General features: G+C 42.7%; 1 protein-coding gene across 2 annotated transcripts; it reads right to left on the bottom strand.

The window, feature by feature from the left end:
• Positions 1–186: 186 nt before the first annotated feature.
• On the bottom strand, positions 187–23,609 carry rab11fip5a (RAB11 family interacting protein 5a (class I)). Of its 2 annotated transcripts, XM_020604121.1 has the most exons (7): positions 22,644–23,609; positions 13,244–13,755; positions 12,116–12,677; positions 7,695–9,311; positions 6,828–7,661; positions 5,664–5,820; positions 187–3,636 (listed from the first exon to the last, which is right to left on the bottom strand). In XM_020604121.1, exons 1-7 carry the CDS (start codon positions 23,018–23,020, stop codon positions 3,379–3,381), a joined length of 4,317 nt encoding a protein of 1,438 aa, XP_020459777.1. In that variant the 5' UTR covers positions 23,021–23,609; the 3' UTR covers positions 187–3,378. The 2 variants fall into 2 exon arrangements, with proteins under 2 accessions (XP_020459777.1, XP_020459776.1); XM_020604120.1 differs by having other exon boundaries at positions 6,828–9,311; positions 22,644–23,608.
• Between the last annotated feature and the right edge of the window lie 1,001 nt (positions 23,610–24,610).

Raw genomic sequence — 24,610 nt, 5'->3', positions numbered from 1 at the left:
TTTGTATAGTTCTCTTTGCTAATAAAGAAGAGCCTAACAAATCCCAGTATTTTAGCAACTTGGAACTAGAAGAATGTTTAACAAGTTCCCAAGATATCAGAAACCAAAACCCGTTGTAAACACCACAAGACAACCCTGAAGAAAACCACATTCCCAAAGAAAGGTTTACAACCAATCCTACGGTGAGCAAAAAACAAAATACTCTTTATTAAATATACAAAATTTGTGAAACAATTGCATCACGAATTGTAAACTTTCCGATCTTACACACTACTTTAAGCACATTCCACCAGCTACACAATCAAGGACAAAAATACAATCAGTTTAAACTTAAATAAAAACTTTTTAAAATGGAAGACATGAAAGAGAACATTTATTCTTGCGCTTCATAAGTGCCGAGTCACATTTAATATGTCTCTACAGTCATCTATGCACTTGGTATTGCGATTGCACAGCAGAACTGAGATGACAAGATGGTTTTGGATGCTTGTTTGTACTGTATGCTTTAAGCTCACTGTTGTGGTGTCAAAGTACACCAAGTACTTAAATCACAGAGCAATTAGAAAGTGCAGTACGGTGTAGAGTGGATCTAACTATACCGACATCAGACAGACAGGTACAGTAGAGTTGTGTTCTGATGGCTAAGTAGTGCAACAACATCTACACGAGCTGTTAAAAGTGGCTTCAGAATACTTTATGGTGTATCAATCTGTTCCATGGATTAATACATTTGAAGGCTTTTTTTATTTTGGCGTTTCACAGGAAATCATGTTTACTGCTCATTTTCTGTTGGTAGGCATACAAGTTTTTCTTGTGCAGGGACCTAAACAATATAACAAAGCATAAAAATGTTCAGTAAACAGATGCTTTTCTTCTTCAAAAGCTTCCCCAAGCCCCAACATGTAAAATGAAGGTGTAGATTCTCAATAATGTCAAAACAAAACAAAAATAAGGCAGCAGTTGGCATTTCAATACAGCATATACAGTATGCTGTAAAATGCAGTATATATCGCTTTGTAAACACCTGAAAGCAGTAGCGATATGCATGCTTGAGCATAAGTGGAGGTGACACAGACACTGGGGGAGGGGGAATGAAGTACCAGCACGTCGCAGGCATTTACTCAGCGCGGTGGAGACGCGTCGATAACAGACAAAAGGGAAGGAAAAGGCATGAAATCAGAGAAGCTGTGATGGCTGATCTTGATGCTGACTGGATACTGAGTGATACTGTCTTCACCTGATAACACTGTGACCCATACAAGAATCAGTTAGCTTATGTGGCTGAGCATTATGGGTAATTTTAAAATAATGCCCACGGAACAGAAGAAAGGAGGATAAAAAGGAAGGAACAGGCAAAAGATAAACAGCACTAAACTTGTGTAGAAAGAGCCATTCACCTGCTGGCTAAGAACACTTTTGAACATTCATAAGCTACAATCAGCTGTGCACATGACACCGCTAAACTCTCACACCGCTCATTTGGTTTGTGGTTTCAAAAACTGGACAGAGGACACAGTATTTGTCAGGGAACATTTGTAGAGTGTCAATCCAAAACACCACACACCACCTGGGGAAAAAAAAGGTCTCACCCATGAATGAGAAACTGTGTAAATTTCACAATAATGCAGCCATTTTTCTAAAGTATACTTCAAGAGTAAAGATTTACTTCCTTCCTTCATGCAGCCACTGATTTTAGTTCCATTTCAGTTAAAGGAATAGCTCAACATTCACTTTCTTGCCAAGAGTTTGATGAGATCGATACCACTCTCACACCTGTGTACGGAGCTTGAGCCAGGAGCTTAGCTTAGCATTCAGACTAAAAAAAAAAAAATCGAGGAGCATGTCCAAAGCATTTAGTTGTGGTTTTATGGGGGGTTTCATGCTATAGAGAGTCTGGAAACGACAACATCCAGCCCCTGTTCACCAAGAAATAATTACAGCAACTCTGCATAGGATCACAACTTTGCTTTGTTTGTGGCTTAAAGAAAAGGTTCTAACATTTTAATTGGTAAGTTTGAGAATTATTAGCAGTAGGTGTAGTTTTTAACTGTGGACAAAGCCATGCTTTGTCAGCAGACTTCCTCCTGCTTCCAGTCTTAATGCTAAGCTAGGCTAACTGCTTCCTGACTATATTTACTGTATAGTCAGTGTTGTAGTCAATTCACTAAACGTAGTCGATTCCCCGGTGTTTGAGTCCAAACAGTCAAAGTCCCTGTTACCCAAGTCAAGAAGGTCTTAATTAAACATAATGACACAGCTCTTACCATTTTTAAAGGAGTTTACTTACTGTGTGTGACACAACAGCCCACAAAAAAACAAAAAACAGTTAAAAAGGTGGAGTGTATACTTTGATGGAAGTGTGTCGGATATAGTCCTCATATCCAACTTCCCAGTCCGAAAGCACTCAGTGTTCAGACTCAAGTTGAGTCTGACATTCAGGACTCAAGTCAGACTCCAGTGTGAGTCCTAGACTAAAGTACTACAACACTGTTTATACTACAATCATAAGAATGGTATCAATTTTCTCATCCAACTCTTGAAAAGTGAAGCGGTTAAGTAAATGTCAAACAGTTCCTTAAAACATGAGAAAACTTCTGCGGAAACTTGAAATCTACTGCAGTGAACACTTTGTTGCCTTTATTTACTTATGGCATTTGTCAGTGATGTGATCAACATCATTGCTAAGACAAAAATACAAAGTCAACAAAGTTCACTGTGATTGACTGACCTCCTGAGCAATTTTCTAAGTATCTGCAAGTTGATTTTCATGATGCACCGAAAAAAACTGAAACTACAAAGGAAATCAGTCTTCAATCAAGTTGATGGCATGGAACAGACTACACTGATTTAAAATGTTCAAAATCTGTAGTTAATGGACTAAAATATGCAAAACGACCAGGGTGTTCCTTCAAGGTGTCTCTGCAACACTTTGAAGAGCTTTAAGTTTTTGAATGACTGAGTGAGGAGTTACAGCAGTTTGATACACACCATTATGGACTGAAACTCTACAATAGCTCTATATTGTGATAATGTGAAAGGGGAAGTGAAAAGGGGGAATCAATTATTCTACAATCAGGATCTCAAAATGGAAGCATCTAAGTTTTGAACCCACAGGGCTCACTCCTCTGTGAGTTAAACTAACTGGCTGTGTGACCCTGAAAACAACCTGAGGACCAGCTACATTCGAAACTGCCCAAACCAAACCCTTCAACTAGGACACATTTCATTACAGTAAAGCCAAACATCATCTCAACACCTTTCAGTGCCCACATATTTGTATAAAAAAGGACAGCATAGCAGTGAAATGACTAAAGAGCTGTTGCGGAGGTTAGAGTGAACAGATGTGGACTGAACTGCAAACACTTTCAACCCCCGTTGTCACTTAAACTTGGAGCGCACTTGCAGGAGATTGGGCTTCTGCTCCATGATGCGCACCAGCAGCGTGTCAATGTAGTCCTCCAGATCTCTGACCTGTGGCTTTAGTTTCTTTAGCTCCACCTCCCGCTTAGCGAGCAGAACTTTCTGCTGCTCAAACTCTGCCTTCTGCCTCTCCAGCTCCGCCTCCCGCTGCACCAGCAGGGCGACCAGTTCGCTGTGGGTCAGATGGTAGTATGAGCCCGCACCTTCTGCCAGAGGCTGAAAATACAGAGAGAAGCAGATGGACAGGTAGGAAGGAAACATGCAAGACAACAGGTTCAGTGTGAAATCTTCAGCTTCCTGTGAGTGAGGTTTAAGTTTCTTAATCTGAAGCCATTTGTCTGTTCAGTCATGGCAACAATCGGTGATTATGCTGACTACATTTTTCTTTACATTGCTCTAAACAAACCAGAAAACACAGAGTGGCATGTACAGAAATTGCAACATATTTCATGAACTAGATTTAGACTGAATCAGTAACTACCTGCAGTAATTTTTACAGTGCCTTGCGAAAGTATTCGGCCCCCTTGAACTTTGCGACCTTTTGCCACATTTCAGGCTTCAAACATAAAGATATAAAACTGTAATTTTTTGTGAAGAATCAACAACAAGTGGGACACAATCATGAAGTGGAATGAAATTTATTGGATATTTCAAACTTTTTTAACAAATAAAAAACTGAATAATTGGGCGTGCAAAATTATTCAGCCCCTTTACTTTCAGTGCAGCAAACTCTCTCCAGAAGTTCAGTGAGGATCTCTGAATGATCCAATGTTGACCTAAATGACTAATGATGATAAATAGAATCCACCTGTGTGTAATCAAGTCTCCGTATAAATGCACCTGCACTGTGATAGTCTCAGAGGTCTGTTTAAAGCGCAGAGAGCATCATGAAGAACAAGGAACACACCAGGCAGGTCCGAGATACTGTTGTGGAGAAGTTTAAAGCCGGATTTGGATACAAAAAGATTTCCCAAGCTTTAAACATCCCAAGGAGCACTGTGCAAGCGATAATATTGAAATGGAAGGAGTATCAGACCACTGCAAATCTACCAAGACCTGGCCGTCCCTCTAAACTTTCAGCTCATACAAGGAGAAGACTGATCAGAGATGCAGCCAAGAGGCCCATGATCACTCTGGATGAACTGCAGAGATCTACAGCTGAGGTGGGAGACTCTGTCCATAGGACAACAATCAGTCGTATACTGCACAAATCTGGCCTTTATGGAAGAGTGGCAAGAAGAAAGCCATTTCTTAAAGATATCCATAAAAAGTGTCGTTTAAAGTTTGCCACAAGCCACCTGGGAGACACACCAAACATGTGGAAGAAGGTGCTCTGGTCAGATGAAACCAAAATCGAACTTTTTGGCAACAATGCAAAACGTTATGTTTGGCGTAAAAGCAACACAGCTCATCACCCTGAACACACCATCCCCACTGTCAAACATGGTGGTGGCAGCATCGTGGTTTGGGCCTGCTTTTCTTCAGCAGGGGCAGGGAAGATGGTTAAAATTGATGGGAAGATGGATGGAGCCAAATACAGGACCATTCTGGAAGGAAACCTGATGGAGTCTGCAACAGACCTGAGACTGGGACGGAGATTTGTCTTCCAACAAGACAATGATCCAAAACATAAAGCAAAATCTACAATGGAATGGTTCACAAATAAACATATCCAGGTGTTAGAATGGCCAAGTCAAAGTCCAGACCTGAATCCAATTGAGAATCTGTGGAAAGAACTGAAAACTGCTGTTCACAAATGCTCTCCATCCAACCTCACTGAGCTTGAGCTGTTTTGCAAGGAGGAATGGGCAAAAATTTCCGTCTCTCGATGTGCAAAACTGATAGAGACATACCCCAAGCGACTTACAGCTGTAATCGCAGCAAAAGGTGGCGCTACAAAGTATTAACTTAAGGGGGCTGAATAATTTTGCACGCCCAATTTTTCAGTGTTTTATTTGTTAAAACGTTTGAAATATCCAATAAATTTCGTTCTACTTCATGATTGTGTCCCACTTGTTGTTGATTCTTCACAAAAAATTACAGTTTTATATCTTTATGTTTGAAGCCTGAAATGTGGCAAAAGGTCGCAAAGTTCAAGGGGGCCGAATACTTTCGCAAGGCACTGTATGTGCAACTCTAACCTCTGATCAAACCCTACACCGGACCTAACCGCTCCTCTGCCTCTAGGCTTACAGCCATCCCATCACTCAGTGTCACATTATTGTAACACAGGTATACTGTACCTTCTTCCTGTCAGCGTTCTGCTCGCTGAGCTGGCTGCTCCTCCCCGGGTGGATGGTGGACTTGAGCTTCTCCAGGCCGGTGGCCAGCACTGACCGGCCCTCGGTCCGCTTCTCCTCAGCCAGCATGGCAGTGGTCAGGGGCTTCACTGGGTGGGGGCTGGACAGGGTGACAACAAGAGATGCTGTACACAGACTACACACCGGCAACACCTCTGTGAGGACTTTACACAGAGGCCTTTCAGGTGATGTAAGGGACCCGGTCTGGTTGGCATACTGGAGGTCTACAGTTCATGGACACCTGTGGCTAAAAACAGCCAGGTGTGTTTCACAAATGTACATCTTGGCCATTTGTGGTTGTGTATGAAATGGGCCACAAAATTAAACTGATGAATCGCAAACCAAATGCAGTCATTTGCATTTACACATCCCATCTTTTTTAGCCCAGATATAATAAGTTTGCCCATTATCTTAGCACACCACATTGTCCTATAGCCCTCCATGACAACAGCAGACAAGGATGACTGAGATCTACCTTCTGAAATCCCAAAAATCCCCCAGTTTAGTGATCAAGGTGTAAGAATCCTGGTAAAATACTGGTTAAAACTGAAACTAAACTATATAAGAATTGATTGCATGTGTTGGTGTAATCAAACATGTGGAACTGTGTTAAATGTGTTATTATCCTGAGGTGTAAAGGAGGTGCTGTCAGTGACACAACAACACCTTCTTGCCCTGTGTAAAGCTTGGTTTCTGGTTGAGATTTTGGCAAATGAGTGCGGCTGTGTGAGAACGCTAGCTGGCCTTGTGGGGAAGGGTGGTGTGTGTGTGTTATGAGGGAGGGGGTGTGTAGTAGAAATCAGGGCAAAATAATAACTACTAATTGGCCTGAGGCTCTAGTTCCCCTCCTGTTACCACAGAGCCAAAACCCACACCAGAGGAGTCCTGTTAACACCAATATGTGCATGTGTGTGTGTCTGAACAGAGTGATGAAAAAGAGAAGGTCACACCACAAAAGAAGAAACCCCTTGAGAATTGGCAGAAGAGAAGAAAAGCAGGAGGAAGCAGACCGGCAGAGGCAGAACGAAGAGATGACAGGAGAGAAATTTCTGAATGTTGGGAAAAGTTGTTCCCCTCCACCTTTTCACTGAGCATGTGCAAGCTCACCTGTTCTCCTGATTGGCTGCCTGCTGCTGCTGCGTCACTTGAGGCATTGGCACTGGATTTGGCGCAGCGCCTTGTGTTGCGCTGGGTGGTGACCATGCCGAAGCAATGGCAAGGAAAGGGAGGGAAGAGAGCGCTACAGGAGAGCCTTCAGGAGTTAGAGAAGGAGCGAAGGAGGACAGACAGGGGAGGTCAGAGCTTCGTTGAGCTGTGGAGGACTCCTGTATCGTACCAGGATCACTCCCAAATAAGGGCAGGGGGAGTTTGTCAAAGGAAGAAGTCAGCATGCCCTCAGAATGGGAGCGGTTTAGTGGAGCAGGTTGTGCCAGAGGGCTTTTTGAGAACTCATAATCTAAGATAAAATGCTGGCTTTCCACACCACCTTTGCTGATCTCGTTGGGATTACAGCATATGTAAGAGTCCGTCGGTGCTGCAGGAGGAACTTTCATCTCATCACCTATGGTGAAACTTGGCTTAAGAGTTGCCATCTTGTCCTCGGGTGTGCTAGATGGCCTGTGTTTGGCAGAATCTTCTAAGCACAAAGCAGCTCCAGCAGTTTGAATCTCATTCAAGTCACCACAGAGCAGTGAGTTTGCAGAGTGTAGCGTCTCGTTTGGCTCTGAGACAATAGAGTACTCAGAGGACAGATGAGACTCACAGGTTTGGTACCCCTGTGATTCAGTGCTGAAAGAACTCTGGAGAAAGCTGCTGGTGCTCTGATCACCTTGAGTGTGCAGTAGGGTGCTGTCAATATCGTTGCCAGGATTGGGCTTGAGCAAATCATCAAAAGGCCCAGAAGGCACTGGAAAAAGCTGGCTAACATCCTGTCCTCCTAAACTAGTGCCCTCAAAGGGTGAGTCTGACAAAGACCATCTGACTCTGGGGGAGGAGGTTATGATGTATAATGATGGGGTTTTGGAGCAGAGCTCTTCTTCTGGAGTGGGTGGAATCACCACATGTGTATTTACAGAGCTATCACTGACCATCTTAGAAAAATCAACTATAGAGCTGTTGTCTTTGTGTCCACTCTCATTGTCAGACTGTGACAAGACGGTGGATTTCAGATCTAGTTCGGAGGGTTTTTGCAACAGGTCAGGGTAAGTGAGATTAGAAAAGTTTAGTGTTTGAGGATCTGCACCTTCAGTTCCAATCTCCTTTGCAGTACTCATGAGATTCTGAGGTGTAAGCAATGGGGACTGTGGTGCCAATGATCTCTCAGAACCATTTGAATCTACCTTGTCATCAATATCCTTCTGCTGAATAACAGCTTCCTGGGCTACATCACCTGAAGAAGGATCATTTAGCCCGTCAGTAATGTCACCTTCAGATTCTGAGGGCTTTGAATTTTTTACCACAGCTGATTCAGAAGATTTCTCAAAGCCAAGGATCTTACTTTCAAAGTTCTGTGCTTCAGTTTCCTCAGAAGAGGATGCAGAGAAGATGTCTGAATAAGAAGAAAGCCAGGATAGTAAATCTTCCTCTGCTGAACTGCCGAGGCCTGAAGAACCAGGATCTGGGGAGCTGCTGTTTAGCGGTATCGACAAGGTGTGACAGGGGACGTGATGCATTTTAGCATCCGTTAAATCGTTTGTGTTAGCAGTACTGTTAGCTTGGTTAGTTTCAGAGCAAGCATCCTGGTTTGTAGAGTCATCAGAAGCATTTATAGTTGTGCTGTCACTCCCAAAGCTTCTGTGCTCTGGGATTGTTTCAAGGACTTGTGCAAATGTGTCAAGATGATGTTTGTTAGTGCTGCTCACCTGACTGACAGATTCATGTGCTTCAGAAACAAATTCTGTAAAAGGCTGAGAATGTAGTGTGTCGTTCACATTTGTGTTTTGATCAGCATCTGCTATGGGTACTAATGCTCCTTCACCATTGCAGCACTTCAGTGGATGGTCACTGGGTGAATTTTGCTGTGTTTTGCAATCCGGGGTCTGATCCTCGTGAGACTGCAGCCTGCCAGCTGCAAACACTTCAAAAGAGTCGTCCCACTCTGAGTCTGCTTCCATCTCCCTGCTAGACATAAAAGGGTTGGACAGCTTCTTGCTTAACGTTTTCTCTCCTTCTCCGAGTTGTTTCTCAACTTCAGCCATCATATCACTCTTTGCAACTATGCCCATAAAGGAGTCTTCTGTGGTTGGGTTGTCGTGGGTCAGAGTGGCGTTTGGGTTACTCGCCTGTGGAAAGAGGTCTGCTACGGGGAGCTGGGAACCGGAGAGACAGGGTACAGGAGGCAGCGAAGAATCTATGGGCTGAGTGGTTATTAACACATCTTCAAAGAAAGGGTTGTGCTGGAGGAGAGAAAAGAAAGGGTTGCAGGGGGCAAAGGGGGGTGGTGTGGTCTGTGAGTGGGAGAAGGGGTTAGAGTGATGCAGTGGAGAAGCCACAGTGGCAGGGGCTACAGGGACACCAGGGGGGTGGTGACTAGGTGGCAGGGGTGGTGGGTGGAGGTCAGTGCTGGGCTCTAGTGTAGGTGACACCACCAGGCTGTGAAAGGAAGCGCACACAGTCCTCGTGATTAGTGAGGATTGTTCACATGGCTGAACAGAAGACCTGCAGTAGGTTGTTTTTTTTGTCTCAAATCACGTCTTAGCTCTACATTTTTACAGAATGCTTTTGCGTACGTTCAGTTTTTCCCTAATTTATTCAAAATGCCCGGTCCTCTTTATTCAAAAACCTTTATGCTTTCCTTAACTACTCTCTGCCACTTGGGGGCAGCACTACAAGCTGTAAACACAACACTGACATATTGTTAGCACTTAATAGCAACATGATGACTAGGACTGGCCAAGTAGACACAGAGCAACATCAGTATTTGCTCAAAGTCTCTGGTCAACAAATGGATGCAAGTCCAAGATTCACTTTTAGTTCTGTTCTGATCTCCTGAGGGAGCTGCTAAATGACTGTCAGTGTTAACCAGCTAGTTACTAACTTTGTTTTTCCCCTTTTCAGTGGGGTAGTGGAGCAGTGAGACTCAACACAAGCAATCAAACTGCAGCATATAAAACCAAAACAATTAGCTAAAAGGCGCTACAGCTGAGGGGAACTGCAGAGTGAGTAGATAAAACGATAAGATAATTTTAGTAGTTTTCTCTAAGAAGACACTGAAGCAGACAAAATCTCAGACAGATCCAGCCTGTGGATACTGAACTGAATGCGTTGGAACCAGCAGATAGCTGATTCCAGGGTTTTAGGTTTTTGTTTACAAGATAAAACTAATAAATAAATAAAGAATTCTCCAAAATAAAACTTATTGTCAGAGTCCTAGGAAATACACTGTAATCACACATCATGTATTTAACAGTGACAAGTTGCTGAAATCAATCATATCTATCGAAACCAACAACACTACACATCTAAAGCAACAGTTTCTGTGCCTCTGTTATGTTTTCGTTGGCACATGATGTAGCCTAATATTTAGCAGGAGAAGTCGAAGCAGCTGGGCGTAGTGATATTGCTGCTGGTGCCAACTTGGCACGTGCACCAACAAGGATCTAAAAGTATGTGGATGCGTAGACTGTGAAAATGTATAGGCCCAGAGCTGGCAGAGATATACTGAGTGTACTACGGTCCAGAATAGCTGACCTGGCTTTATTCACCAGGTGCTTATCAGACAGGTGTATTGTTCAAACTCAGTGTATAAAATATTCTGACACTTAAGTTGTTTTCGTTCTTGATTAAGTAAATTGATCAATTAAAAATTACAGAGTAATTGCTTAAGGGTTTTTGTAGACTGAAATAAAATTAAACTGATATAAGACTCTGCTGCACTCACAGTAGGGGGCAGTATAAAAGAAAGTACAGTACAGCAGATGACAACTCCCAAACAAATTACCCATTTAAAATTGTGCTTGCGATAGAAGTAGAAATAAAATGAGATGGGGTTTTCTTTCCTCCCCTCTTCCTGGACACACTCACAACAAATACAAAAGACAAAATTCACACCTACACACACGTACACAAAAACCTGCAAGAGAACAAGGCTTCCTCCACTTCACTCCATCATCAGAGAAATCAACATCAATTCTGAAATATATTACAGTGTGCACAAGGCTTCAGCTTGATAGATATCTTTACCAGAGCAGCTCCCCTCCTCCACGTGCACTGCAGATACCTGCTGTAACCAGAGAGTGGGAGCTGAGACGGTATGTGAACACAGCTGGAGGTTCACAGGAAGTAAAACTACCCTGATAACTGCTCAACATAACACTACCTCTCTGAATACAGAAATTCATTTGCAGTTATTTTGCTTATTCTTTCTCCCAATGCTCATTTTGTTTATTTTCTCACAAATTATTTACCTAATAATTAATCAGTTATTGCTTTTATCTTTATTTTCTTACTTTTCCCATGCTAGAGGGTGGGAAAGTGAAGGGTGCTGAGGTCTGCAGTTGTTAATGTTGTAGACACACTCACTGTTGTGTCAGTTGTGCTCAACGGACGGCTAAGAACACTTGATCAGTTTCATGATTTTAATGAAAGGGGAAAAGATTCACCCTATTTTGTTTCTTCTGTGTATAATCAGTACACAAACATGAATAGATCAGCATGAACCTGTGGTTTTAGGGGGAACAGAGACCATCCTGCACCTGCAGGATACCTACTGTATCCGTCAACCTGCACTATAGGTGGAGACACTGCATGGAAGTACTGGGCAGACTGATATGTGACATGTTGGTGGCTGCACTTAAATCCCTCTAAAATACAAAAATATGCTTTTACATTCAGGCTGGTGTATATATATATGAGATGTACAGTATGTTAAGATTTAACGGCTTTGTTAAAATGTGCGTATTTTTGAACTTTGGACTTCTTCCATTTCCAGTTGTTATGCTAAGCTAGGTTAACCACTTCCTGGCCCCAGCTGCATATTTAATACATAAACATCAGAGCGTTAGCAGTCTTTTCTTCAATCTCTAATGAAGAAAGAAAATGTGCACATCTTCTAAAATGTTTAACTTTTTCTTCAAACCTTATTAGGTTAAATTATTTTGTTAGTTAAACTTCAGTACTCAGTAGTAGTTCTATGAGTCTGGTTTAGTTTTCTGTTTTGACTTGCTGTTAAAATATCAAATGGCCACATGTTTGCCAACACAAACCCAGTGTATACAGGACACATGCAACCAGACACCTCAAACTGTGACTAAAGATGCAGAGCAGGATAATGAGCGTGTTAGCTGGTTTTTCCCTTCTTGATGAATCCTTAGTCATACTGAGATGATAATTCATCACCTGCTTGATGCTGCATCTTTGTGATCATGTCCTCTCTGTGATCATAGTGTGCATCTCACCTGGGTTTGATGTGCGAGTCCTTTGATCCAAACCATCCCCTGTGTTTCTCCTCAGTGGCAGCAGGGGCCTGTTCAGACTCATCTTTGGACTGACTCTGCCCTTTCCCTGCAGACTCACTCCTCCCATGGGAGAACAAGTTCCTCCTCTGCTTTTTCCCCTGGTTTTCTGACTCCGCTGTGGAAACAGCTTTGGGCAGACGCTCCTCTTCTTCACCCAGCATGGGGCCGCTTAGCTCCAAAGCTGCCACTATGGCAGCCTTTTCCTCCTCGCCCGGTTTGTCAAAAGACCAGCGTCGCCCGTCTCCCACAGGGCTCTTGGAGAGGTCTGTGGAGGCACGGGGGCTCAGGTTCTGTAGTGACATGGACAGAGGCAAAGACTTCTGCAACAGTCCCACGCCTAAAGAAGACGCAGGCTTTCCTGAGCCTGGGTCTGGGGGCTTGTTATCATGGCTTCCATTAACACACACGTTAATTTGAGGCACTGCGATGGTGATCTCACCGGCCTCATCACCAAACCCATATTTGAGAGAGGGTGACTTGGGTGACGTGTTTGCCGTGTGCTCTGAGAAAAAAAAACAAGACACGAAGAGGAAAATAAACAGAGAGGAGAGAGAAGGAGAGATATGAAAAACTGATGCAGGCAGTCAATGACTTGACTAAACCAATTTTACAAGAAGTTTAATCTGGTGGTGAATCATTGTGATGGCTTGATGACTGTCAGAATCTCTGGCACATATAGGTGGAAAAATGACTGGAAATTGATTATTTTACCTCAGTGTAATTACTGAATCTCTTCTAATATAATGGGAACTGCTGCTGCCTGCTTCATAGTACAACTTCTCTCCAGTCGGGTAGTTTAATAGCATAGCTGGCAAAAAGGTTATATAAATTAAAGCAGCTCCACATGTGGGACTTTAACTGACTCTTTGCAGGTTCATTATCACCTTGTTTCAAAACAGGATATGCATACATTTCACTAATATATGTTTAAATCTTAAGAGCTTGTCAGTATTTTAGCTGATTACTGGACTCTAGACACTTTTCACTTCATTTTCTGACATTTACATACAGATGAACAACTGATTAATCAAAACAAACTGAACCTGCACATCTGCTGGTCATTCTCACCTGGACTGTTATCTGCTGTCAGGTTGCTGCTGTTACTAGGCGAGTTGGAGAGATCAGAGACCACCACGCTGATGCCAGCTGTGGGACTGAGGCTCCCGCCCCGTGATGACGACTCACTACTCCCTGAGCCTAGTGATGTGCTGGAGCGAGTGTCCGATGATTTCCTCAGCTTCCCTCTCAGGAAAAAGGTCCTCATCTTGCTCCGTCGAACCTCACCACCCTCGTCATCTTCATAATCCTCCTCCCCACCTCCGTCACTCGGCAGCCGTTGCCGCATCCAATACAAGGGCCCGTACCCGCCTGGCAGAACGGCCGACGAAGAGTCCTCATCGATGGAGCTCCTCTTCCCCTTTATGCGCTCTTTCAGTTTACTGAAGGTGGAGGCATCTTGGTCCTTCATGACAAGCTCATACATGCTGGCCGTCAGGTTGTTTCGGGTGAACTGGACCGTGACTTGAATATCTCCTCGTTCCTTCTCTTTCTTCCCCGTTTTGGAGTCGAGTCTGTACCACCTGCAACAGGCAAAAATCCATTAACAGTTTAATCAGTTAGCTGGTCAAATTAATCAGCAACAATTCTGATCACTGATTCACTGCTGAAGTCTTTTATCAAGAAAAAAAAAGGCTCCAGCTTCTCACATGTGAGGATTTACTGTGTTTCTCTGTTTTACATCACTGTAAATTTGGCTTATTTGGGTTAATGGGCTGTTGGCCATCCCAGTCAGGTTCTGTGATGGGCATTCTTCATAATTTTCAGACAATTTAGAGGCTAAATGATTAATCAATTAATCAAAAATGGCAATAGAGCAGCAGACTGATTGCTAATGAAAATAATCAGTTGCAGCCCTAGTGCGATTTTTTTTTATTTTTTTTATTGACCTTCTGTACAAGTGCTTGCACTGAATAGAGTTGCAGAGTGGGAGGAGATATTTTGGGTACTGCTGGTTCCTGATGCAAATGTCCCATTTATAACCCATTTATTTACCCAGTGTCTATGTCTGTGGCCAGACATCCCACAATACCTTGGGGAAGCCTCTTGTTTTGGACATTAGCTCTGGTAAGCAAGAAGAAGGAAGCAAGACCATGGTCACTTCCAGATTAACAGTGAGTCTCTAACCATGTCTGACCATTAACCAGATTAACATCCCTTCATTGATATGAGAGTGTGTGACAAAAAAAACAAAAACAAATCACTCCCACCTGCAAATTCTTCTACTGGACACACACAGAGGAGCAGTTCTTAGAAACACTGTTGACTGGTGAGTGGGAGGGTGCCAGCAAGTTCACCACACTGTGACTCATGGGAAAGTCTCAGCTTGTTACTCGTTTTAAAAAAGTAGATGACTGAGAAAAATCCCCCCAGTTACCATGTGTTTCTGACACTTTGTGAGCCAACAGGAAGGCAGAAGCGCAGGGAGCGTGACAGAATAAACAGGGCTGAAACCATGACCTGCTTTTATTTTTTTCACTTCCTGCATTGCTTGGCTATTGTCACCTCACTCTTCGACCACAATGCCCGTTTGTTCATAAAAAAATACAAGTGTTATGAGGCCGAGTGACAAATTTTACAATGATTTTCTTACTTTACACGACCCTACATAGGTTAGAGTAAACAGGATACCCAGACTCCAAATTCATAGGGAGTAATTTTTGAATTAGCCAAACTAAAATCTATAAAAATGACAAAAGAAAGAGCCATAAATAAATGAACACACTGATATGGAGCAGATCACAATAAAATGTGAATAATGTGCCAATGCAGACATTTTTGCCAAACAGAAATCATTGATGAAAATACGGTTTAGATTAAAACCTGAAAAAATATATGTTTAGCTAAAAAAAATTAAAAAATTTTAAAAAAGTACAAGTACATGGAATTTTGTAATTACATTAGGTGGTTGTGAAGACAAATGTAAATGCAGTGAAATATGAAAACAGGATATCAGAAGACTGGGCGTAACCCAGATACTGCTTCATGAAAGACTACCACGTCGTGTTGTGTTGACTGAACAAGGAAATCTTAACGCCACGCTGTGGCTGTCAAATGTGCAACTGAAGAAAGTTACAAGAATGGAGGTTTGAGCATAAAAGAAAACTGACTAAAGCAGACCTATATGCAAACGGAGAAATGAACCTCACACATTAACTACACTAAAACCAAAACACAATTTGTCTACCCACACACAAACCCTTCCTTCTTCTCTAAACGAGCAAGGCAGAAAATTAACACAGGTCACAACCCAAACAAAGCTAAACGACGGCTGCAGACGTTCACTGACATTAATTCATGGGGAATTTCGGGTGAGCTCTATCAATTTATAAATAAAGCCATAAATTAATATTATGCATTAAAGGTGCCAATCAATTTTATACCAAAACATTACAAATCTTCCTTGTTTCATTAATTTTACAGCCTGCACAGAATCACTATTTTGAAAAACTAAATTATTTTGCTAAAAATTCATAATAATGCAACCGACTTGTTGCTAAAGCCGTAGCTAACAGCATGCTAACAAGCTAGCACGGTAACATGCAACTGTTAGCATATAGCCAGCATTCTAATGGGTTCCTCAATCAGAAAAAAAAAAGATAAATAATCGTAAATGTTTTGATAAATCTTTGAAAAAGGTTGTATACTAATGTCTTTGTCATCACAGTTCAGAGATGTACTGTGGACCGAAGTTGAAGTGATAAGCCAACACTAACTTGCATGACCAAAACACTACTGCAAATGTAAACTGAACGGAGAAACATTACACAGCAACAAAACACTAAATATTTTTGTAACATCTGTATATATTGCGTTCATGTTGTATTTTTATTTGCTTCCTTCACCTGCTGCTTTAAAGTACCTTAGATTTGTGTTACTGCCTATTTAGATTTGTGTTATTGCTCATCTACTTTATATTTCACTTGTTTTATGTGGCATTCATGTGGACGGCAAAACTGTGCAAATGACAAATAAACACTTTGACCTTGATTACACAGGAAAGCTCTCTGCCTCAGTAAAAACACTGATGTAATTGGAGGCTGCAGAGAAAAACACAAGTCAAATGATTCACAGTACAGGCTATACTGTAACCGTCATCATCATCATCATCATCCTGACCTCACCTTCACAGTAACACCAAAGAAGGATGCCAGTGAACACAATTAGCAAACAAAGCCCTTCCACTACAATTCGGAGACTCACAAATAGCAAGGAGGTGCAGCCCAGAGAGCAGGAGCGAGAGGAATGCTGATGCTTTTTATAGCTCCTCAGGAACAATAAACATGACCCCTGACATAAATAGATGACAATGGAAACCTGCCACACAAGCAGGCATGGGAACTGTTAGTTGTTTTTGTTAAGTAGTCCAGAAGTAATTCACATGCACTTAAAAGGCGTAAGAAGGAGCAGCACACCCTCAAGAAGAAAGCACGTATATGAGCTCCTGCATTATGTTTCTATATATGCACACAATCAATATGACAGCAACTGAATTACACTAATCCAGACATAGTATTTCATCAAATCAAATTCAGTTGCTGGATTATCAAGATACACATAAATAAAGTGAATTCCTGAGCTTTAAATCAGTGTGCCGTTACAGCACAGATTTGTGTACAGGCTCCGGCTCCTGTGTCTACCAGTGCTGCTACGTCAAATGCCTGTTAGGCTATGGGCTTAAGTTTCACAAAGATGCTCCAACAATAGTATCAGTCCTCCTCCTGACACACTCCCTGTAGCCAAGGTGGGGTCCACTTTCCAAACATGGGACTCTTTTGCAAATGTCAGGCTACTACCACTACAATTCATTGACTTCGACGTCCAGAGACTGTCCTTTAATCTCCCTTCTTACTTCGCCCCGACTTGTTTGTTTTTTGAGGAGCACTGATCAGAAACTTGCAAATTTGTGATGCATTTTCATGTATTGTTAGGTCTTACTATTTAGGTGACTTGTGCAGCTTGGATTACATTAAAACCGTTCATTACTGATCATTAAACGTGCATAAAAATAAACTCAAGAGCTATGTTGAGATATACAAACCGTCTTTTGTTTTCAGAGGCAATGCAACAAGGTTATAGGCCTATTTAAATCCATGAACCTGGCCTTGTGATCATGTGATGCAAGAATAAACCTGACGACAACAAATGTAAACAGAAGTAAAAGTAAAAATGCAGCGCAGACAAAATCAGCAGCCTACATTCTGAAGCCCACACACACACACGTCTGTTACCAAAGAGAACCCAGTTTCCCAAAAGCATCATCCCACACAGACACCTGTAACAAGGCCGCAGTACTGATACTGTAAAGCACTTTGGGCTATAAAGATCCACTGGAAAGCTTATGAAGGTCTCTGCACCACAACAGTCTTCATTTTGGAATCAGTGGCAGTCTCGTCATAAACAGTCCCATTCCAGAGTTGCAGAGCATAACTGCATATCTGCTTCCCCATTGCACAAAGTCAGGAAATCACAACACTCCACCCATCCCAGCGTGACACCATGTCCTCATCTCCTTTCCTCCTCGGTCCACTGAGGAGTAGAGAGGAAATGTTCTGTTCCAGGAGCTGCAGGCTTCAACTTACAAAGTATGCATCTTCTGTGGAACAAGCCGATCTCTCGAAACTACCCCTAAAGGCAGGACAGGACTGAAATTACAAGACAATTAGGCTACCAACCTATTTTATCTTACATGTACTGTGGGGATTCTGTGAGCCTGGGTGGTATCAGAGCCAAACAGAGGAGACAAAAATAAAACCGGTGCCGAGGGTGCAGGATCTGTGTCTACTGTGGAATGTCAGTGCACTTGAGTCAACAAATATGTTGGTATTTAACATATGCTAGAGGAATCAGAAAGGCCTAGAGAGCTTAAAGCACGGCACTTTAAAAAAGCACAAACACATAAAGAAGCCATTTCCCCCCTTATAACTCACAATACAGCCAAGGTAGCAGCTCTCTGACCCTGAACTAAGGCACCACAGCGCTTTGAGCTAAATGCTAATGTCATCATGCCAACATGCTCACAATGACAATGCAATTCAGATGTTTGGAACAAGGCTAGGAAGTCATACCTTATGTCTGATAAAGATAAATGTGCTGTTAAAGCATGAAATATGTGATCTGCAAGGCTAAGCCATCTGCTTCTGCCACTTGCTGATTCAGCAGAGATGACAACAACAAGGTCCAACCAAAGCTGCTGGACATTCAGCAAAAACTAGCAATAATCTTAACACCCACAAATCCTCAGGCACACATCATAATCAGCAAAAGAAAACTAAGGAAATGGTAAAAGTAGATCATCACAACTAGAATCAAGTGCAACAGCAATAAAAGCATCCAGAGGACAAGGTTGTAACAGTTTCTACAGAGCGACCAACTTTCAGATGAGATTCACTGGACTGTGATGAGGAGCTAGCATCCTTTAACAATACCTGTCTCGTACTCCTCTGAGTACCTGGAGGAACAAAAGCAAGACTGTTTGGGCTGCAGTTTTACAGTGACCTAGATTTGGAAACGTTACCTCTTCCCGCTGTTCTCGGCCTGCTTATAACATGGTTAAATCCCTTTGACCACAACACTTGTGTTTGCCTGTCTCTACTTCACTGCCACTCCGTGTTGTCTTCAGTCACAGAGGCTGACAGGAGATTTGTGATGCAATTGCACAGCCTCAACGTGGCTCAGGAACAGAAGCTAGTGACAGTATAAGTACAATGTGAACTGCTGTATATTTTGCTGCCTATATCCATTTTCAGCTGAAGTTAATCTTATAAATCTCAAAAGCAAATGTCATCAAAAAGCCAAGGTACATCTTGTTGCTCTCTTACATCTCTCTCTTCCTGTTCAGCAGCATTAACTGAAACTGATCAACTGGATCACTAATCACACTGATCAGACTGATCAGCTTTCCCATGTGTTTTTCGATATACCGCTGGACTGAGGGGACAAACATTCAGCGTCAGAGTTTTTGAACTAGCATTAACTAATAACTAGCATTTTGGTCACCTAGCAACTACCTCATCGTATCAGCACGAAGAACCACCTCACCAACGTGTGAGGAATCTGAGGGCTGAAGTTTTAAATGATCATCTTGGGAATAAAACCTGATTCAAGTAAGTATAGCTTTTTTGTAACAGGCCTAACAAGGGCTGCTGGCAGGGTACATGTAAACTGATGTGGGTGTTTTTGTAGCTTCCTTCTGACAAACCATGCAGGGGAATTCACCCACAATGCCCACCTTTACGAGAATCTGATCTATAGTTCAACACACAAATTCATCTGGGTTACTGCATCCTCCCTTGCCACCCATGTGAGGGCAACTGTTCTGCCTCTATTTAGTGCCAAATTGCTTATTAAGATCAGGCATGTTGGGGCTTGTTCTGTTACATAAAGCATTCACATGGTTGAATAAGTGAAGATAAACTTTCCTTTCTTCCCCTTCCTTTGTATTAGCCCTTTGTTTTTCTGTTCCAACTAATAGTTAGTATAGAAAAATCCAGAATACTGATTTGGTATTAGATAATGGAATGTTTACCTCACTGCAGGGTTTTGACGGTGGGTCCAAAGCAAATCTTTACACTGGAGGTCGATCGCTGAATGCTGGTCATCTTTGCAGTCTTTAAATATTAGCCAGTTATCAAAAATGTAACTCCCTATTGATCAACCTACCAATTAAGAGACTAATAATCTCATCCACCCCTAAGTAGTGGGACTTAATGATTGTTTTGCAAGTCACCAGTAGCTACGTCTCAAGTCTTGGCTACGTCAACACAGGCCATTCTGAAGTTCAAGTGATAAAACCCAAAGTCAGTCATTACTGCACATGACTTTCACCACATTTAATGCCACATTCAAAGCTAATCCCAGGACACAACTGTTTGCTAAGTCCCACTGCCCTCTCATGGCACATACAACAGCTAGCCAGCTGCTTAAGGTAACGTTAGCTTCATGATACAGTTGAAAATACTTCACCCAGCTGACTTTCTAAAGGTTTTACACTGACTTGCTTTAAAATAAGACTCTTGTAATATGGGTCAGACTGTAATATGTAAGATCAGACTGCTATTCTAATATAAGCCCGTTTGGCAGCATAGATCATATCTTTCTGTATTTTTGAAAAGTATGTTTCACCTATATGGCCACAAAAATAAACAGCTTCAGGATCCTGTGTACTACAACAAAGAACAGGACAGGTAGGGCCAGAATGTTGGTTTTCCATCTAATGGTACGACCTACTACCAGGTCAACACATGTCTGAAGCTGCCATACAGACAAACATACAGTTCATGACAAATTAGACATGACATTTGAGATCATGTGACACATGCACTATCTCGGAGTTTCACTGCTGTTTCTTCATGATCTGAAGCGTGGAATAAAACCATCTTCTCCAACACAATCACTTCCAAATTTAACGCTCATCTTTCATTTCCACCGACTGTGACTGGAACATGCTGATTCAGAAGTACACTGCACAGAACCCAATGAAGCCTGGAGAGAATAAAACTAGTCAGAGGTTCGAAGACCTCCATTTACTGAAATATACGACTGTACTATATCACTAAGCCTCCACCACCTGTAAAGACCTTTAGAAATGTTAGAACTGTACTATGAAAGAGACGTGGTGGACCTTTATCTCATACACTCCACTTTATTTTTGTGGCCTATATTTAAAGATTTATATTTTTAGCTGGAACCGATCTGAGAGACAGAAACACGCTTTTGGTTTTGACATTAATAAAAATCTTATACTTTAGCACTAGCAAAAAACAATTTCTCCTAAAAACATGGTACATTTGCTGCTTGACATCCTCTGTCAAACACAAGACGCTTTATGACGGTAGCTCTATATGAACAGTGAGGGTTGAAGTGTTGCTACTGACCAGCCCAGATTCACCGAATACCACATGGAGACACTGAATGTACCAAGGCACCAGTCTGCTGACATCATCATCATCATCATCATCATTGGCCGACTCTAACCTTCAAGTGACCAGCTCCAGCAGGGCCGGGTGAAAACACAGCTGGGTCGGGTGATAGTACTTCTATCAAACTGCTGTAAAGGATGCAGAAACTAGAGGCTGAGAGGAACGTTTGTATTAAAGCCAAAATATTCAAGGGTGTTACAATGAAGGAAGATGAATGTGGCCTTTATTACCTCTGATTAAGACTGGCATTTTTACAAATACACCTAATGGTAATGCACTTTTTATCAGCAGGTAAAACTGTGTTTGTTGCTGCGATTTAGCTCTTCAGCACGAATCTGCTGGTGAAAACACACCATAATTTAGATACTGATCAGGGCAGGAACATCTCTGAAAAGAAGATGACCACACACCAAGCTTCAAAGGTTTTATTTGTCAATGCTTTGACCAAGGCTGGTCTTTCTCAACACAAGTTGGGGACACGGATTATAAAACCAGATGAGACTTGCATTAAAGTTGCATGTGATGCTTTGTGTCTCTACTTCTAAACTCTCTTCTTTGCACTAATGAACAAATAAGGTGAACTCAATCATAGAACAAGCAAAAAGACTGATTTTGACCATGATGCATTGCTGCCACTAGAAACTTTTCTACAAATCCTTTTTTTCCTTTATAATTTCTGTGTTATCACTGTCCAAGCAACAAATGAATGCAACAAGTTCAGGCTTGTCTTCTGGGAGTTACTGTAAAGCTGTTTGGGGTGTGTAGATCAAATATTAAAGCAAATAAGGTTAAAATTATATGCAAAGGTAAACTCTATTGTCACATATTGATCACACATACTGTACAAGTTACAAGATGGCTGAAATTTCCTCAAAGATTTGGCAAATGTTTACACTGAATCTATCCAGCATCAGACTCTAAATCGTTTCTTAAAGTTCGACTCATTCTCCAGTGGGTGAGATTCTGTAAGAACGTGTTATTCTGAAAATACACTAGAGCTTTAGTATCATGCAACTCTTAGATAATCCCTGAATCTGGGACAGGCATTAATCCCCCCTGCTCTAGCCTAGCTACTGGAGAAATACGTTTTAAGAACCCACAACAAAACACAACAAGCATCCAATGTGGGTGCAGCCAAGGAGCTGAAAGTGAGCTTTCTAGAAAGTCTGGTTTTGGGGAAGCCTTCAGCCTCAGATGTGCTCAGAGTTATTAGTTTGGTACATTTGGGGGAGGAGGGAGGGAGGGTGTGTCTGCAGGGCCCTGATGCAGCACCAGAGATTTGACAGCTGTGTTTACGTCTGAGAACAATCTGTGTAACAACTATACAGAACAAAACAGGGTGGAGGAGAGAAAAACACTATGATGAGTTCAATGAACGTGGGAAAACACATGAAGCGAATGGAGATGGAGCACATGCAGGCAGCTTTTGGTCACATATCTGCATGCTAAAGCCACACACAACTATTACATGTATAGGGGGCTGAACTTACTCGTTTTTCACGCATCTGCTCTCTTGAAACACCTTATCCAGCTGGATCACCGCCTGTCCGAGAAACACGTCCAGCCCGATGAGCGCCCGGTGCATCACAGTGAGGACCAGATTGTTGCACCCAGCCGGGTAGCCGCTCCGCCCGCCGCTGTCCAACACGCCAGGCTGCAGCTCGAACGAGCACTCCTCCTTCCACTCCGGCTCGGTGGTCTTCTCCGCCACGCAGGTCGAGTATTTCTCCTTCCCCAGCTGGATGATGGTGTACACGTCGCTAGTGCCGTGCTTGCCCTTGCCCCGTAAGCCCCTGCCTCTCAGCACCGTCACCTGGACGTGTGTCGGTACCCATTTCTGGTCCTCCTCTATGTTTAGTGAGGACATGTCCCTCTCCAGACAGACAGACAGACAGACAGACTGACTGACTGACTGACTGACTGACCGATCGACCGGCCTGCCGCGCACACCGAGACGAGGCCAGGCAGCCGCGGAGGAGATGCTGGTGTTGTGCGCCGCTTCCTCCCCGCTCTAGGTGCGCACAGTCATATCAGATCCGAGGTCGGCGGGCGGTGCCGACATTGTGGCTGTCTGTTGTCTCTGCAAAGTTACCGAGGTTACCGGTTGTTTTGTGCCGTAGCTGCTCCTGCGTCTCGCAGCAGTCTGCTCTGCAGCAACATCAGCGTCCGTCCCCGCACGGCGCGTCCCTGCCTTTCCCCTCCCGCTGCATGGGCCTCTCTGCGGGCAGCGACGTCACGCCTTTATCCTCCTTCTCCTGCAGGGCGAGGAAGTTCAGCACCGACACGCCACATGCTTGTTTGTGTACGCAGACTATAGTACACGCCTGTGCAGGAATGTAGGGTGTAGTATTTCTGCTTGGTGCTTGTGATTCAACCAGATCCGTCCACTCCTCCACAAGAATGTAACTCTCCGTGTTTGGCTGCACACACCCTGAAATGCTCATATGAAAGACTAGCGCTTCATGTCCTGTTATAGTATGTAGGCTGACATAATTCTCATATAGGCCTATTCATACAGCACAATTGTTATTTGACATCAGTATAAGGCTGCGCTTATAGATTAAAACAGTGCCAAAGCAAGGATGGATTACCCAGAGTGCAACTGCACAGTGGCCTCCATGCTCATCTTTCCTCATAATCTGATAAATATATGAATTAATCATTCATTGTTCAATGTATAAAATATGAGAAAACTTTTTTTAAATAAAAAAAAATCCCTGAAGTTTCTTTTTTTTAAACTTTCCTATCACATAAAACTGGGAACCTGGCAAATATTCACATTTGAGAAGCTGTTACCTGTGAAATATCCCGTTTTGTCTGATCAAACCCAAATATTTCCAATTGAATATATGGATTAGACCAGGAAAAGCAACAACATTTGTCATATAAGAAGCTGGAACCAAAGACTGTTTGACATTTTCCTTGAAAACCGACTTAAATGATTAATCAGTGATCAAAATAGTTGCTGACTAATTTTCTGTTAAGGAGCTTTGAGCTGTATCACATGGTCTTCATCAGCAGATGGAGTTTGCTCAGTTGCCATAGAGACAGATCTGTTAATATGATGCGATTTCATCCCCACAACACGTTTAGGACTCCATGTTGGTTTCCATTTAAGCAAGAAAGTTCATTCTTGACAAATATCCACAAAAATCAAGGTCCACTTACTGTACTAGCTTTTAACTGTAGTATATGTTCTTCATCAGGCATTTCTTTGCCTTTACGTGCTCACAGGAGGTGCCACTGATTATCACTGATGCCTTTCAGAAAAAAGGTTTTGGGTTCGAGCCTCAGCCAACTCAGCGGTACCTTTCTGTTCTCCCTGTGCCTGCGTGGGTTTTCTTCGTCCAGTCCACAGACATGCAGCTTAGGCTGAGTGGTAATTCAGGTTCTCTGTCTCTGTCAGCCCCTGACAGACTGGCGACCTGTCCAGGGTGGACTCCAGCGCCCCCGCGAC

This window comes from Monopterus albus, unplaced genomic scaffold, assembly GCF_001952655.1.
Source record: "Monopterus albus unplaced genomic scaffold, M_albus_1.0 scaffold64.1, whole genome shotgun sequence".
Classification (NCBI taxonomy): domain Eukaryota; kingdom Metazoa; phylum Chordata; class Actinopteri; order Synbranchiformes; family Synbranchidae; genus Monopterus; species Monopterus albus.
Note: the sequence above shows the minus strand (reverse complement) of the source record. Positions and strands in the feature narration are given on the sequence as shown.

Coding starts and splice junctions, on each gene's coding strand:
- rab11fip5a (XM_020604120.1), bottom strand. CDS start 23,020: ATGTCCTCACTAAACATAGAGGAGGACCAGAAATGGGTACCGACACAC. Junction 9,312..12,115: donor GACTCGCACATCAAACCCAG/GTGAGATGCACA, acceptor TTCCTTTCACAG/CCTGGTGGTGTCACCTACAC. Junction 5,821..6,827: donor GCAGCCAATCAGGAGAACAG/GTGAGCTTGCAC, acceptor CACCCTGTCCAG/CCCCCACCCAGTGAAGCCCC.